The 18089-nt window shown below is 40.7% G+C and overlaps 1 protein-coding gene, 1 long non-coding RNA gene and 1 pseudogene across 2 annotated transcripts; all 3 read left to right on the plus strand.

The window, feature by feature from the left end:
- The first annotated feature begins 1572 nt into the window (after nt 1-1572).
- LOC116329643 (ADP-ribosyl cyclase/cyclic ADP-ribose hydrolase 1-like) lies at nt 1573-8227 on the plus strand. The gene is made up of 10 exons (XM_039617172.1): nt 1573-1810; nt 2180-2292; nt 2407-2530; nt 3971-4097; nt 4221-4356; nt 6465-6547; nt 6668-6741; nt 6820-6912; nt 7277-7363; nt 7572-8227. Exons 2-10 carry the CDS (start codon nt 2193-2195, stop codon nt 7669-7671), a joined length of 924 nt encoding a protein of 307 aa, XP_039473106.1. The 5' UTR covers nt 1573-1810; nt 2180-2192; the 3' UTR covers nt 7672-8227.
- A 2181-nt stretch (nt 8228-10408) lies between these two features.
- Nucleotides 10409-11767, plus strand: LOC120441677. Its single transcript, XR_005614178.1, has 3 exons — nt 10409-11232; nt 11384-11467; nt 11569-11767. It is a non-coding gene; the product is annotated as an uncharacterized LOC120441677 (long non-coding RNA).
- Nucleotides 11768-12311: 544 nt separating this feature from the next.
- On the plus strand, nt 12312-17566 carry LOC120441829 (annotated as a pseudogene).
- The last annotated feature ends 523 nt before the right edge of the window (nt 17567-18089 follow it).

The raw sequence follows: 18089 nt of genomic DNA on the forward strand, positions 1-18089 counted from the left end.
TTTTGTCTTCCACTTGTTCAATTACCTCAATTTTTAAGGACACACTGAGAAAAAATGTGAAGATGTGCCAAGTTTTCTGCTAGTAGCTCTTTGGGGATCACAATACTGATGCAAAAATACTATTTTACACCTCCACTATGGTGCTTATTTATATATCCAACTAAAAAAAAAGCTGCACATAACAAAGTGCCTAAAGATAAATTTTAAATGGGATGTTTGCAGGCACAAAACATTTTCATCTCTCACGTTAGGTACCCTTTTCATGCTTGAATCACTCATAGGTCAGTGTTAATTGGCTTAAAAAAAACTTTAAAAGGACTGGGCTGAAAATTAAAAAGCAACCAGTGTCCAAAGAAGAACTTAAGGACCTTCAGAAATTCTGTAGAACTATGGCTACACTTTAGAAAAAAATACATTCAAGTTTGGGTTCCTGGAAGAAAATATATAAAGAAATGGGAGATGGCTCAAGACTTTTGCACCATGTATTTATGGTTTTAATATTAATTGTACTATGTCACTTTGGCTAACAGTATGGGAACAGAAGTGAAATGCATCAGTTCCTCATATAAACTGGAACAATGGTTCCAAACTTAAATGGGTACAACAGTAACTTGGGCTAGTTTGGGCTCATGATGACAGTCATGTTCGTGTTTAGCTGGTGGAATTTTCCAGTTAGCAAAAAAACCCGAAAAGTAAGTAAATGAAAAAACCTGGACACTGCAGCATATTTCATGTCAGTCCATCCAAGTAGCTGGCAAGTGAAGTGACAGATGTCTGACTCATAAAGGTAAAGTCGGGGAATAGTTGTTGAGATATTTCAGTCTGGAGTAAAGTGGGTGTTACTGCCAGAAATGGAGAACTAACCACATACTTTACATTCCTTCTTCAGTCAGACCAAGAGGCCTAATAAAAACTGTAAAGTACTCAAACTGTAAGCATCATGAATCAGTAACAAAACCAGGCAATAAAGTTATGTTTTTACATTCATAAAAGTAGCAGCATTGCAACAGAATTAAACACTATTTTATCTTTAGGTTCTGCATGATTTATTCATTTATGTTTTTTAGTAGTAAACTGCAAAACTGTTACATTGCAGTAGATTTTCAGTATTTGCAATGTTCCCATGTTTCATAACTGTTGCACTATCCAGTGAGAAGCGTCAGACGTTTATGTTGCAACTGATGTTATTTTCTTATACTGTGAGGATAATTTCACAGAGCACAGACATCCTGTTTCTCTTGACCAAATTAAAATTATGTTACACCCCATAGACAACTAACTGCACACTCTTGAGAGATCAAAGTTTCCGAAAATTAATAAAGCTTCTTATTCTGTATCTGTTTGCCAGAAAAGTTTCACCCATCTGGCCATTTGATAGTTATTTATACTTCTTACGTCAGGCTTATTTTGAGAAAAGCTTATTTAAACCCTTACAACTAAGTTCACATATGTCCAATAACATAAACAGCAGCATATTCTGCCCTCTAGCACAGGGGAACCATGCCACAGAGAACAGTGCACTCTCTGTTTATCAAGATTCCTAACGCCACCATAATAAGAGTCATGTGGATCTACTCTTCACAAGAGGAGCCTGGAGGGGAAAAAACACATGCACATCTCTATTTTTTTAAAAAAGGTTCTCAATTGTAGAAGGGATGGGGCTGCCGACCCATTAAGACCAGGCTTTTGAGCATGTTGTGGAAAGAGGATACATTCTGACTCCAGTTAGGCAAAAATCCGACCAGAGCCAACCGACAGCATCACAGTCATGGAGCCATTTGTTGCAGTTTGACTTTATGCAATGAAAGAAGTAAGTGAGCATGTCTACGCTTTTTCATTTTTATTCACACAAGGTTTTAAGATGGTCGCTACAGCCTGTAGGTGATGATCTTACTGTGTGTGATATTTAAATATATAGATTTAGAGTTGCCTTAACATGAGCTATCTTGTTTCTTAGAAATTTAATCTAGGGTGAGTCAGTGCTTGACTTACTTTTAGCAGTGTGCTGCTCAGTTTGTTCCACTGATATAACTGTTGTCTAAGATTTGACAGGGGAAGCTGTTTTGTGCATTACACAAGATCATTTACCATAGAACTAGTTCTGTGAGGTTGGTTTGCATCAAAGGTGATATAAGTTATTCATTTATTTATTTATTTATTTATTTTGACTCTTCTATAGGCGGAAAATCAAAATGTATAAACACGAATCTCTTCTGAAGAGCAATGAAGCACAGCAAGTTGTCACTGTCACAAAAACATCTGTGTCCTTTGCAATAACCAGCGTCACAATTTGTAAGCAATTCTTTCTGATATTCCTACATTTTTTTCTGTCTTCCTTTAAATGTGCTGCTCCGAAATTTGATAGATTACACCCTATTTTCTTTTATCTCTTTCTCCATTTCAAAGGTTTTATTATGCTTCACTTCTGTCCGAGTCAACTCAGAGCACAGCTCGGGACAACCCCCAACATTAAACACATTGTGGTTGGGAGGTGTTACACTTACACCACACTAGCTAACCCCAGCTTAAGGTAAATGTGGACTCATCTGTTGTCATGTCATAACATTTCCAGTCTTGATTGGGAATCAGTTTGCAGATTCGTCATAAATTCACAACTTATCTGTGATTTGAGTCAAGCCTCAGAGCTTGAAAGATCTGATTTGCTCCTAAAGGCCAGAGCAAAAGAGTTTGGGCTGTCACCGACAGCACATTATGAGGCTAGTGCTCAAGTACAAATGAAGGGAAGTTTTGATGTGAGGTTCAATAAATGATGTTTAGTGAGTTCCTTTCTTTTTATCGGTTTGACTTTTCTAGAAAGGATGAAAGAAGCCGAGACAAAGGCCATATACGTGCTTTGCAAAGAAATTTCATGGGAATTCCTAATATGTTTCACTGCTTACTTAAAGCATACAAAAACAAATCGCTATTGAGGCTATTCACGGCATATTTAAAAGGCTGAGGCACATGGATTACGCTTTAGCAGTGTAAAGCACTGTTACTGAATTTTTGTTTGCATTTTGTTCATTGTGTAATTTCATAGCGTAACTGTTTACACAGTTGCCTAACAAGCAAAACATCCTCGTTTAATCCCAGGAGGAAACGCTAATCTCTCTGTGGTTGTGTCAGGAAGAACATCTGTGTAAAAATTTCACCGAATCAACTATGCAGAGCTTCCTGATGAACCCTTGTGAATAAAGGAACAGCCACAGTAACGGCTGGCTCTCCTTCCTTCCTTCTTTTGTTCATTTCAAAAAGAATCCCACATAAGTAATAAAATAGTTAGTTGTTCGGAAGGGATGTGGATTGAATGTCAACAAATCATTTAAAATGTACAGGTGAATTGCAAATAAGACTCATTTTTTTCCCAAATCATGGCACAGATCCATCAAAGATTGTTATTTTCATTATTGATGAATCATACAGTTGTTTACCATATTAATTAATGCATCCAAGTTTACAAGGAAAGTGCCATTGTAAACTTGGCTCCACTGTATTCAAGAGAAGTCCTACATTTCAGTTTAATTCAGTTCAGTTGTATTTATATATTGCCAAATCACTACAACAATTCAACATGCTTTATATTGTAAGGTAAAGACCCTACAATAATACAGAGAAAACAGAGAAAACCCCAACAATCAGACGAGCCCCTTTGAGCAAGTACATTGGCGACTGTGGGAAGGAAAAACTCCCTTTTAACAGGAGGAAACCTCTGGCTCAACCAGGCTCACAGAGGGCTGGCCATCTGCCACGACTGGTTGGGGGTGAGGGGAGGAAGACTGAACAAAGACCTGTGACAGATATACAGCTAATATCTCTAAAGCTGTGCAGTTCATGCTGGATTCATGTAAACTGAAAAAAATAGCACAACAGGCCAATGATAAAAAAAACTTTGACTTTCAGCGAACTGTCCCTTTAAAAACCACACATCTCGAAATAAAAGCTTAAAGTCATATTCTGTTTTTATGTGTAGGTATGACTGTGAGGAGATCTGGAGGCAGTTTGAGGAGGCTGTTATCAGTCATTCTTCTTGCAATGTGACCGTCGAGGATTATTTTCACATGTTTAACGCAATGCCACAAATCTGGCCCTGTGATAACGTGAGCTGTGTTGGCATTTTGGTGCCTTATATATACATTTTTTTATTTATAGTAATATAATTATACTACTTTAAATTAAAGTCTTTTTGTTAACCTGCTTTGTATTTACCTTTTTTTTCTTAGTTCCTCTTCTGGAGTAAAACCAGGACACTGATGCACAGCTATGCTGCAGTTTTTCGTCACTTCTGGACACTGGAAGACACGCTGGTTGGCTACATGTTCAACGACCTCATCTGGTGTGGCCAAGAAGAGGATTCTGGTAGACATTTGTGTTTTGGTTTTTTGTGTTGTATTGTATTTTTTGTTTTGTTTTGTTTCAACAAGAGGGAAATCATTACGATTGTGTAATGTAATTATTTTCACGAGAAAAATGATCAGAGACATAAAAGGTTTTGACCTCTCCGAGGTTTGGTGCCACTGCATTAAATTGGTCCAAGTAAATTTTAAAAAATCAAGTAAATACTTGAATTTTACATACATATTAATATTAGAATTTTCTCTCGCTATATGTTATTGAACTTTTTGGAAAACACAACAATTTATAATAAGATCATCATACCAACGATCAAGCATGGTGGTGGTGGTGTGATGGAGCGAGGCTCCATCCTCTCCATAAGAAAATCCTAAAGGAGGATTTCTGGCCATCAGGTAAATTGAAGTTCAACCACACTTGAGTTACGCAACAGCATAAGTCAAACACACCAGCAAAACCAACAAGCAAAACAAAAAATACAAGCATTGCATACTGGAAAATCCTCCAATGTGCTGAATTTAAACAATTCTGCAAAGAAGAGTGGGCCAAAATTCCTTTATCACAAATGCTTGATTGCAGTTCTTGCAATTCTTGCAGAGTGTTGTGCAAAGTGCCACCTTATTCATTTATTATCTGAAACGTAAGTATGACAAATATGCAAATCGGGACCCTTCCTGGCAAAAACGTTTTTACAGCACAGTGTTTAAGATGGGCAGTGACGGTCAAGATGCTTATCAAAGCTGACTGCCTGATCAAAAGCAACATTTCTGGCAGTTAGAAGAACTGAAAGTGAAATTGCATGGGCACAGATAAGAAGGACAGATACTTGGCTGCCATCCACGTCTTCATAACATTAATGCAGTCATAAAGGGCAGCTATATTCTGGTGTTTGAATGACATTTGCAACTGGATATCACCTGTATAAAAAAAGTAGTATGAGATGGCTTCAAAGGTATTGACGATGTGTCCAGGTGAAAGCATAGACAAGGCAAATAAGATGTGCCTGAGGACCCTAACCTTTGGGCACACCACAAGACAAAGTGACAGAAGATGACACAAATTGAAAAGCAGATTCCCAGAAGTTTTTAGTCTCTCAATCAGGAGACCATGATCAGCTGTGTCAAAGGCAGCAAAAGATCCAACAGTACAAAAACAGAATTTTCAACTGTGTCGTTATGTAATTAAATTTTATTTCAAACTCTAGGAAGAGCTGTTTCTTAGAGCTGTATGAGTAAAGTGCATGTGATGTTAATTAACATGTATCTAAAACATTATGTTTAGTTACAGCCACTCTAAGCTGGTTCTGGAGATAAAAGGCAAATTTATCAATATAAAATTCAGAGGAGGTGATGGGCCAGCGCTGTGCTTTACAAAAGCGGATGAATAACAGCTTGTTCAAAGACCGTTTTTGATGATAGCATCACAAAGTTACTGAAAATTTGTCAGCTGCACAGTCATGACGCAAATCTCCCTCTTCACCACAACCCAAAGATGCTCTATTGGACTGAAATCTGGTGAGTGTGGAGGCCATTTGAGTACAGTGAACTCATTGTTGAGTCCAAGAAGCCAGTTTGAGATGGTGGCTGCTGGCAGCACGATGAGCAGCATGTGATTGGCTGATTAGATTTGCATTAATGAGCTGAACAGGTGTATCTAATAAAGCAGCCAATGAGGTGTTGAAGTTGGTAGTTTCCATGTTTGCTTCCCAGTCTCAGCCTCTCCAGATGGTGAATTTGTATTCACTGCTTTCATAGCCCCTTTATGAAATGTGTCTGGCATTTAGTTTAGCTGTTTCACTTTACACTTTTAGATAAACAAAGCTAGAAAACTGCTGGGTGTAGATTCATAATTTCCACACAAGCATAAGAGTGGTATCAAAGTCTTGCTTTAAACATCGCTACATGGATTGAATGATGACAAATTAAGAAAGATTGTTTGGTAGCAACGGGATTCAGCAAAAGCATTATAAATCAAACAGCTGCAGCTGTGTTCCCAAACGTTTTACAGAACTTTTAAGACTTTTCTTATATAACTAGTCTTCTTGCATGTCAACACAGCACGTCTTTCTTGAATATCTCATATCTAAAGTAATGACACTTGTGAATTTGACACAGGTTTTGATTTCAGCTCTTGTCCGGAGTGGTCGGCCTGTCGAAGTCATCCGGTCTATTCCCTGTGGAGGCAAGCTTCACAAAATGTGAGTTTAATATCCAAACTCTGGAACTGTTCTGCAAACAGCTGTGTTATTTATCATCTACCTCTCCAAAACCGGCAGTGCTTTATTGCTCTTCTGTGATTTTCCTCATCCATTTGTTAGTTTGCAGAGATGGCATGTGGCAACATTACTATCTTACTGAATGGATCTATTGTTAATGCCTTCAATAGGAAAAGGTAAGAAATAATGAATAATTCAGTAGGTTGGTGCAGTTTCTGAACTACATATTAAATCGATCTTTTTTTCTCATGCAGCATGTTTGGAAGTGTTGAACTGGACAGTCTGGATCCACAAAGGGTGAATTATGTCAACGTCAAGGTGGTAACCAGTCTAGACGGACCCCATATGTGAGGATAATAAAAGGATATTCTTGTGTTTTTAAAAAAGTAACTACTGATGAGTTCACATTGTCCAAATTCCATTAATTAGCACCTTAACTGCTAGCATGATAGGATGACATGTTAAAAAGTTTGAAGCCCTCAGTTACCCATCATTTATGACCTCACTATGATTCAGTGACCAGAATATATTATGATGCAGTTGTATAACAGCAACCATTTTTCAGAGTGTGACAGCCCAAAGGTTGTCTTTATGTTTGGCAAATAACTGATATGATTTACTGCTTAGTGACATTGTTATCCTTTAAAGCTTGTGAATAGCAACCGTTGCAGTGGGTCTGAGAGGTTTGTGTTGTTATTTTTTCTTTGACAGAGAGTCATGTAGTCAAGGATCCATTGTAGACCTGATCCAAATCCTCCAATCCAGAGGCTTTCACTGGACCTGTACAGACAATGACCAGTACGTGATGTTCAGTGTTTGGAAGTTTCATGACATCTAAGTTAATTGTGAATCTGGAATAGTGGTGTTAGATCAAAGCATCATATCATGTGACAGTTGTTAGTCATCAAGTGTGTTTTACTGCTCCTTTTTTACACAGAGATCCATGCCTTAACAGGAAACACTTTTATGAAACCGTCAATCAGTAACAGGTCTTTTTTCTTCACAGGACCTTGATGATCTTGCAATGCATCCGGAACCCGCAACACTCATCCTGCCAGACATATGCAAACACTTTGTTAAACAGAAACAGCCTTACATCTGATTAAATCACAGACTGCTGTAAAATCTATATTTTTCAAAGTAAATGTTTTGCGTACCCACTACACTTCACTGATCTGTCAGTACTGCTGTGACTTCATTAGAAACGTTAGTACATTTGTAGAATTAAAACCTGCGAGTTAATCAGTGTGCTCCAGTCCCCTCTGCCCCCTGAACTGCACTGATCCCATTTAATCAGCAGAGTTAGTGTGCTTTCTGAAGACAAGATTTCCTGTTTTACTGTCAGGGTGTTAATTTAACTGAAAACTGAGAACTAGAGCTCTGTCTTAAAACAAGACGCATGATGATGACCTGTATGTGGTCAGATATTCACAGCATAGAAATCAACGTATATTTGATTCAACTGGGTTCAATAACCTCTTTTTTGACACAGGGTGCTTCAGCATTGTAATCTCTGAAACACCATTCTGTGCATCTATCTTTAAGGGATCATAAAGAAAATATAAAAAGCTATGAAGTTATTGCACTGTTTAATTGTGGTTTCATTATTAGCATTTTGCCTGTGTAGCGTGCTCAGTGTTCATTAAACACCCATTAACATGAGTTGTATGATTTGTTTTGTTGTGTCACAGGAAGCTGCCAAGGCCATACTTTGGTGTTCATATAAGTATACATCCACGGTTTAACATATAATTGCATTTATCATCACTTTATGTGTGCTCCAATGTAGAAATTCAGTAGGCAATTCATGTCTGCCACTATTTGCCAATACGCCCATAACAGGGATGACAAAGAGGTTTTCTGCATTGTTAAACATTTCCTTTGAATTTCCTTCTTTGTACTCAAAGGTCATTGGCATTTCCCAACATGTTTATAAGTATCACTTATTCTGTGACATCTAAACTAGAGCCCATAACCATCTTACAGCAGATGATTGACATTTAACTGCTGCTATGAACGTTCTTATTAACCTACCTACCTACTTACACATTTTTGTGCATTTTGAATTAGTTTCACACTGAATGCCCATGAGAGGTTCACGCATTTAGTGCTGCAGCTACCACTGCAAACAGAGCTTTAATTTAATTGTTCAAAAAGGAGGAATGAATACCAACCCCAGCTGTTGTTTAAATCTGTATAGCAACGCAGATCACATGGTAGTAATTCTATGCATTTAGGCATGGTGACAGACAAGTAGTAGTAGTAGTCTGAGTATTTCAGGAACTCCTGATCCACTGGGATTTTAACACACAAACACCTCTAGAGATTACACAGAGTGATCGGAAAAAACAGAAAATATCAAGATAGCGGCAGTTCTCGGGAATCCATCCTGTCTTGTGTCAACAGTTCAGGCTGCTGATGGTGTTGCTGTAATGATGTGAGGGATATTTTTGACAACTTTGTACCAACACTGTACAACTTAGTACTGAGCATCGCCTAAACCCCATATGTAAAGGGATGGGCAGCTAAAATAATCTTAAACTGGCTCCTTGAACATGACAGTGAGTTCACTGCACTCAAATGGTCTCCACAGTCACCAGAGCTCAGTCTAAAAGAGCACCTGTGGGATTTGGTGAAACAGAAAATTCAAATCATGGAAGTTGCAGCAACTGTGAGATGCTGTCATCACATTCTCAGAGGAATGTTTCCAGCATCTGGTTGAAAGTATGTCATGAAGAAGGACGCAGTTCTGAATGCAAACAGTGTAAAACCCAGCACAAGCAAGATTTAGCCTAGTTAGTGCTGTCAGCGTTAATCTCGTTAAAATGAAGTTAACGCCATAACCGCATTAACACGTCAAATCTCCTTTAGCGAGTTAACGTGGATCGCATATGCGAGGGCTGCACAGCGTCAACGCATTAGCGCCGTGCAGTCCCTCTGATGAAATCTCACAAGTGTTAGCTTTATTTTGATACCAAGGTTGTTTACACAGAGTTTGTAATTGCAGAGAAATAGTCTATTCATTTTTCGGCAAGAAGCTCAGAAACGCTTTGGGGCTTAACAGGTTAAATAAAGTAGCTTTAGACTTTGGCATTAATTCAGAGAGTACAGAAATACGATAAATTAAGGAAGAGATAAAGCTGAGTAAAAAAATTCATTAAATGTTTTTATGAAGGAAATGCTATTTTTGTTGGATTATACCACTACTACTAAACAGTGACCACTCCAGAGATTAGAGAGGGTTTATACTGGAATTTTACTCCTAAATCTTTGTGTGTTTAATAATCTTACCAAAACTCTAGAATTGTTCTTGGAATGATTTTGTTGTTTCTTAAAGAGCATACACACCCGTAAAGCCTGGATGAACTCAGAGATTCTCAAAATTTTTTTTGTTTTTAGTTGTTTACTATGAGATGACTGAGTGTTTCTTGAAAACCCCTTTGTGTGTTCATAGTATGCAGATGCTGCCTGTGGTAATGTCACGACAATGCTAAGCGGATCCACTACCAAACCATTTGATCCTGAAATGTAGGACTGCTTTTGCTTCTCTAATACTTTCAGGACTTTTAGTGAGAAACGTTAAGAAATTTATTTTCTTTTAATCATAATTAGAGCCACCAATGTAACACTGGCATATGCGCCAAGTTTTAAGCTAAGTTATCGCAAGGATTTGCTCTGAACTGTACTTAGTTCTTTATTCATCAATTTATTTTTCCACAATTGTTTTCAATGACTAGGTGCAAAAAAATAACTCTTGTCTGCCTTATCATCGTAGATTATGAAAAGTGCAATTAAAAAACAGTTATTATTGTCTTTGTTGCACAAGGTCAAAGGCTGTTGTAAAAAATATGTTCTTGCTCTACAAACCAAGTCAGATTTAAATGTTTCCGTCTCCACTTGGGATCATTTTGATGTTGCTTCCTTTGGGCTCTATCTCTATGGTCCAGTTTTGCTTTTAGGTTACATGAGAAGAAATTTTCTTTTATATCTCAGTCACACTAGAGTAAAAAGAGGACAGCGTCTAGGAAATAATTACATGGATTGACGGTTGAGGATGCATGAAATTGTGAAATTTCCCCCTTGTGGGACTAATAAAGGTATATCAATCAATCAATCAATCAATAGTCCACAACCTCTAGGGGACCAATTTTGATTGAAATGCAGTAGCAAAGGTCACCAGCTGGTGGCTGACCTGACTCTAAACAGTCGCAGACTCAGACAGAGGGCAAAGGTTTGCAAATAAGTACCACCTAACTTATGGACACAGATGGATTCTCACCAGACTGCAGTAAGTCTGTCTCTTTCCAATAGAGGACTCGACTCACATGTTTGCCTAAGGGTTTTGTTCTGGGTTCCTATATAAAAGCAAGGCTGACTGGACTCTGCATGTAAGTAGTTAATGTAAATATTTTTGCTGCTTTGCTGCTTTGAAGATGGCAACTAGCAGGAAGCGGTCACAGACCCGGTCCTCATCTTCAAAGCAATCATTTTAAAAGCAGCGAGACTGCAAGATTATTGTAGACACTCACAATACATCTGTTTGTGGTTTGAATTTTTTATTTGTTTTTTTTTCTCTTCAGGGTTTTTGCAAGCATTGAGGTGACGAGGCTTAAAGCCCATGGGGTCAGTAGCCTGAATGTTGTTATGGTCTTGAAGAAGAACACCAAGTAAGATTTCCTCTTTTTACACAAATCTGTCATCACAATGTTGTCCTTTATTTGTTTGATTTAAATCAGTGAAGCCAATCGGTGCATGAATGTTTTAAAACTGATCCTACATTCACTGCTTCTGTTCCATTTTTGTTTCTAACATCTTCAGATCAGATTGTACAAATGCATCCTTGAAGAATTTACAGAATCAGTCAGATCCAAACATAACATACACCTGCAAAGATGTGGCTGAGTAAGTACATGTGTGTTACAGAGAAGCTGTCAACCTGTTTGCATCTGTCCTCACAAAGCACAACTGATCTCTTTTTATTATCTTGTACTGCTTTCAAACAGACATCGGGTTGAGCAATGCGGGTCCCAACCAGAGATAGGGTGTGGAGCCTGCTGGTGAAGATGTCTAATTATATCAGACACAACACAATACCACTGAGTATTTTTGTACATGTGAAATATATTTGTCTAATCAACATTTCTAATACTGCTGCTATCTCCTGGTTGGCAGAATATGCAGTGTTTTAAAAATAAAATCTTAACATAGAAGGTTGTAAACTTTATTTGGACTCCAAAGTGTAATACTGACTGTTGTGCAATCACATCCTGATCCCGCACCAAGTGCACCATGTCTTTGTTGTTTTCTAGTCATTTTAAAGTCTCTAGGTGTTTTCTGTCCAGCAGGAATCATTTAAAAATGTATGCCGTACTGTGCAGAAGTCTTGAGACTCCCCTCATTTATTAATTTTCGTTCCAAGAAGGGAGAATTTCTCTTTATTTCTTCAGCAATAATTTTCCATTTTTCTGAAGGCCTGTCAGAGCTTTTCTTTGGACATACTTTGGAGCCACTTACTAAGAGTGATGCTTCAAGCATAAAAAAGCCACCTTAAGTCAGGGGATGAGCTGGTGTAGACACAACACTGATCACCAAAGTACCCATAGCAGACTTTCTGAACAACACATAATTTGTTCCCATTTATTTTTATTTTTATATTAAATCTACAAATTCCAAACATAACACAGTTCGGCTGAAATATAATTGTATTTTTGCACCAACAAGGTGATTCACAAAGCAAACTTGGAACATGTCTGTAGGGTGGGCCAATGTGTCCTTAAGAATTTGAGGAACCTGGACAAGTGGAGCACAAAAGAAGACAAAAGAAGTGACACACTGCTGATGCAGTAAAAGCGTACCTAGATATATAAAAACACACAGTGGAAGACCATCAGTCATGGATTGGTCTCCCCAGAGCCCAAACCTCAACATTATTAAAGCAGCGTGGCAATCTTGACAGAGAACAAAATGATAGGCAGCCATCATTCAAAGAAATGCTTTGAATGTCCTTGAAGAAGCCTTGAAACCTTTCCTGGAGAGTATTTAAAGAAATAACAAGTAGCTTACCTAAGAGAGTTCAGGCTGTGTTGAAGAATAAAGGTGGTCATTCCAAATATTGACTTTCAAAGTCATTAGAATTGTAAAAACTCTTGCCTTATATATTGTATTTGAATGTATGATGTATTTATCTAAAGGTTACATTAAAGGTTACATTACATTATAATGAATGCAAAAAGGGTGAAAGTGAAAGTGAAAGCAGTTGACCTTTAAAGTTGTAAATATAGCAGAATGAATACCATACTTTCATATTGTTAATCACGGTTTAGTGGCCAGTCACTCCCATCCAGATAAGATTATCTGTTTACCCTGTTTTAGAAGTTGATATGCGTGTTTTTGTAGGAACTCGCCCAGTAATTTATATATACATATGTCAGATGGTTGATATATTATAATGTGTGCTAAGAGTGAAAGTGAAAGCAGTTAACCTTTTATTTTAAGTTGTAAAGATCTAAACTAAATCCATGGAAGGCTTGATAATAACAGTGTTAATGGAGTGGATGAGCACACTGACAGGTTTGACAAACAATGACTAAATTATGATGCAGTCAATGTCAACATGGAGCAGAAGTGTTTGCAGCATTTAATTTGGACACAGCATGTTTTTGTATACTGGAGTAATAATAATGCCTTGCTGATATTTATGGTTCCAGCTTTCAGTAGATGAATGAAACCAGGTTTGTAATGTCAAATATAAGCACAATATTTTCCATGTTTATTTTTTGTATGCAGAGCAATGAAAAGGTTAAATGGGCTAAATTAAAACCAAGTTTATTTTTGCAAAGTAGTGAGTGCTTATGTGGCATCACAGCGCGCAGGAAACACGCCTGGTGAGACGAAGGAGGAACCAGGCCCGGAGTCACCCCACAGTGCACGAAGCCTCCAGGTGATGCATGCCCCGAAGCTCACAGGTCATCAGAACATCGTCGGGTGAAGTGGCCTCAAGCTCACAAGGAGAATGAGTGGCATCATTTCGATGAAGACGTTGATACCATCTTGCAAGCAACTGCCAAAGGACAAGTTGAACAACGCCTAAAGACAATGACCACAATAATAGTAAGCCTAGCTGTAGAGAGGTTTGGACAAGAAGAGAAGCAGACGGCAAAGCCTCTTTACACCTTGAACAACAGAGCCAACAAGATACATCAGCTAAGGCAGGAACTGAAGAGCCTAAGGCAGCAGTTCAAGGTGGCGAGTGAAAAGGAGAGGGGACCCCTTGCAGAATTACGTAGCATAATCCGCAAGAGGTTATTGACCTTGAGGAGAGCTGAGTGGCACAGGAGGAAGGAGAGAGCCAGGAGATTCCTAGCGAATCCTTTTGGGGTCACAAAACACCTGCTAGAAGAGAAGTGCAGTGGGCATCTTGTCTGCCCTAAAAGTGAGGTCCACCACTACCTCAAGGAGACCTACAGTGATGAATGTAGAGAGCAAGATCTTGGTCCGTGTAAAGCCCTGATCAACCCATCGACACCAGAGCAGGAATTTGATGGGGAGGAGCCCAGCTGGAAGGAGATCCAGGAAGTGGTAAAGAGAGCAAGAGCAAGCTCCGCTCCGGGACCCAGTGGGGTACCTTACAAAGTTTACAAGAACTGTCCGAGGCTACTGACTAGGCTCTGGAAAATCCTGAGGGTGATTTGGAGGAGGGGCAAAGTAGCAAACCAGTGGAGACAAGCGGAGGGGGTGTGGATCCCAAAGGAGGAAAGGTCCAAAAACATCGATCAGTTCCGGACCATCTCGTTGCTGAGTGTTGAAGGGAAGGTTCTCTTTAGTGTCGTCGCTAAGCAACTGACAGAAAATCTTTTGAAGAACTCTTACATCGATAACTCAGTCCAGAAAGCAGAGATCCCGAAGGTTCCAGGGTGCCTGGAGCATACAGGCGTGGTCACACAGCTCATTAGGGAAGCCAGGGAGAACAGAGGGGACCTGGCAGTACTATGGCTCGACCTCGCAAATGACTATGGATCTATACCCCATAAGCTGGTAGAACAGGCACTCAACCGGTACTACATCCCGGAAAAGCTCAGGAACCTTATCCTGGACTACTACGCCAACTTCCACCTGAGAGTCTCTTCCGGAACAACAACTTCTGACTGGCATAAACTTGAAAAGGGGCTCATCACTGGATGCACGATCTCGCCCATCCTTTTCGCTCTTGCCATGAACATGTTGGTTAAATCTGCAGAAGTCCAGTGTAGAGGGCCATTCACGAAGTCTGGAGTCAGGCAGCCACCCATCAGAGCTTTCATGGACTACCTGACGGTGACAACTACATTTGTTCCAGGGTGCAGGTGGATACTGAAGGGTCTTGAGGAGATGATTTCTTGGGCACGCATGAGGTTCAAACCCACCAAGTCGAGGTCTCTTATGCTGAAGAAAGGAAACGTTACTGATAAATATTTGTTTTCACTAGGCACCATCAAGATACCATCACTTACTGAGGTGCCCATGAAGAGCCTAGGTAAGGTATTTAACATGCAGCCTCCATACAAGCGACCAACGAAGACCTCAAGACCTGGCTCGCTGCAGTGGATAAATCTGGCCTTCCTGGCAAGTTTAAGGCCTGGATTTATCAGCATGGAATTCTGCCCTGAATTTTGTGGCCCCTCTTAGTCTACGAAGTTCCCATCTCAACAGTGGAAGGCTTCAAGATGAGGATCAGCAGGTTTCTGCACAGGTGGTTGGGACTGCCACGAAGCCTGAGCAGCATTGCTCTGTATGGTTATAACAACAAGCTGAAGCTCCCCTTTAGCAGCCTAAGTGAGGAATTCATGGTGAGTCAGTCCAGGGAGCTGCTCCAATATCAGGAGTTCAGTGACCCCTGGGTCGCACTGGCTGGAATAGAGGTTAGGACGGGGCGGAAGTGGAGAGCTGCTGAGCCTGTAGACATTGCAGTATCAAGGCTACAGCAAAGGGTGCTGGTGGGTACAGTGGCCCAGGGGAGAGGTAGCAGGGTAGCAGTAGAACACCTAACTATGACAAGGCATGAGGAAAAGAGAGGCGGTCGCTGATCCTTGAGGAGGTGCGAGCAGGAGTTGAGGAGACGCGAGCCAGCCAAATGGTGCAATTGAGGCAACAGGTGGCTTGGACAAGATGGGAGCAACATGGGAGCAAGCTGTAGAGCGCAAGGTCACATAGAATGAGCTATGGAAAGCTGAACCCCAGCGGATAAAATTCCTGATCCAGGCGGTATATGATGTGCTACCAAGTCCATCGAATCTCTTCACGTGGGGGAAGGTGGAGACACCAGGCTGTCTTCTCTGTCAGAAGAGAGGGCCTCCCTGCTGCTGTGGAGTCGGGGCGGTCTGCTTCTCTCCACCCCAGGGAAGAGGGTAACACTACCTGGGTCTGGGTGCAGTTTCTCCCTCCAGGGGCAAGGGTACTTAGACCTGGGGTATAGAGTACGCTTGGGGAGTGTGATTGTGTGTACAGTGTCTATTTATGTCTGTCTCCACGTAGGGTGAGTGCTGAGCAATTGCATATGAGAGCATGGGGGTGGGAATGGATGTTTGTATCTGTGTGTGCCTGTTTGTCTGTGTCTATATGTCAGGTCGGGTATCAGATGCCACCTCTCTAAGGACATCTCAGACCCTCCAAGGTATGGGGGTGGATCTCCCCCCACCACTCCCCCTGCCAGTGGCAGACGCCCTCAGACATCGGTGCATTGGTGGTTCTTGGTGTCCGGGGATGGGCGTCCAGGTACGCACCGGCTCACTCCTGGTGGCTGTTTGTTGGTGCCTGGAGCCTAGGGCTCGCTCGGGCTCCTTCGGGGGGTGGGGTACCCTCGGCCTCTCGGCCTGGGGCTGGGTCACTCTGGCACAGCTGGCTGCCGGCGGAGCTCACGGGCACGTCACTGCAACCCCCCCTGGCTTCTGCTCCGCGGCTGCTGAGTGACGCCTCATCTGGGGCTCTCCTCAGCTCTTTCCAGGAGAGTGGCATGGTTGCCCCAGTTGGTCTTCCTTGGTCTCTTGTGCTCTGGGGGCCTCTGGATGTCTGGAGCCTGGATCTCCTCCATACCTGCTTCATGCCCTGGAGGACGGGGCTATGGCTCCCCACACCCTCTAGCAGATCATTACATGAAGGAACCTTTTAAATACAAGCGGGCTCATGCTCACAGGTGTACACACGGGTTCTCACAGACACAAACTACACCCTTTTTGGCTCCTACCTCAAAGCACACTGTGCGCTGTCGATCCTACGTGCTGCACAATAATATTCAATATTTAGTATTTATTTACTGTTATATTCACATAGATTATCGCGATGATGTTGTTTATTATATTGCTCTCTTTTTTTGCTTGTTTTCTCTTTTTTCTTTCTCAACATGTGATCCAGGTGATTGATATATGTATTTTTTGTCTGTTTGTTTTGTTGTTTTTTGTTTTTTGTTTTTTGCCCTTTATCACCGTTCCTCTTCCCCGCTGTTTTTCTTTCCCTACCTCTCTTTTTTTCTCCCTTTTCTTTCCCCCAGTGATGTCTGTCCCGTGTGTAGCAAGTGAAAATAAAACAAAATAAACAATAAAAGCAAAGGTGAATCAAATAGACCAATACGGCAAGGCCGGGATGGTTCATCTGGTAAAGTAAATCCGTTGGGCATCTTTCTTTGCCTTTAGACAATAATTCTGACGGCAAAAGAACCAAACGGGACAGGCGGGAAAAAAAAAGAAGAAGAGAGGAACCCTAGAGCACATTTTAAGTTGCTACGTTAAAGCCCTGGGCGAAGGGCGATATCGCTGGCGACACGATCGAGTCCTGAAGGCTGTACCGGATTCCATCTGCAGTGGGATCAGTCACAATAACAGCGTCTGCCCAGTAAAGAATACAGTCACGTTTATAAAAGCTGGGGAGAAGCCAGCAGCACCAGTCCGAAACACCTCGCCTGGCCTGTTGGCAACGGTGCACGATTGGGAGCTGAGAGTTGACCTTTTTCTGATATTAAAATTTGTGTGAAGATCTGAAACGTAAGTATGACAAATATGCAAATCAGGAAGGGGGCAATAATTGTTTCCACAGTGCTATGTTTAAGATGGGCAATGTTGCACAAAAGAGAAGAACTGTTTCTACAAAACAGTAAAGATGCTTATCAAAGCTGACTGCCTGATCAAAAGCAACATTTCTGACAGTTAATAAAACTGAAAGTGAAATTGCGCAGGCACAGATAAGAAGGACAGATACTCGGCTGTCATCCACTTCTTTATAACATTAATGCAGTCATAAAGGGCAGCTATATTCTGGGGTTTGAATGACATTTGCAACTGGATATCATCGGTATAAATAAAGTAGTATGAGATGGCTTCAAAGTTATTGAAGTTGTGTCCAAGTGAAAGCATAGACAAGGCAAATAAGATGGGCCTGAGGACCTAACCTTTGGGCACACCACAAGACAAAGTGACAGAAGATGACACAAACTGAAAAGCAGATTCCCAGAAGTTTTTAGTCTCTCAATCAGGAGACCATGATCAGCTGTGTCAAA

Source organism: Oreochromis aureus, linkage group 9 (genome assembly GCF_013358895.1).
Source record: "Oreochromis aureus strain Israel breed Guangdong linkage group 9, ZZ_aureus, whole genome shotgun sequence".
NCBI classification, from domain to species: domain Eukaryota; kingdom Metazoa; phylum Chordata; class Actinopteri; order Cichliformes; family Cichlidae; genus Oreochromis; species Oreochromis aureus.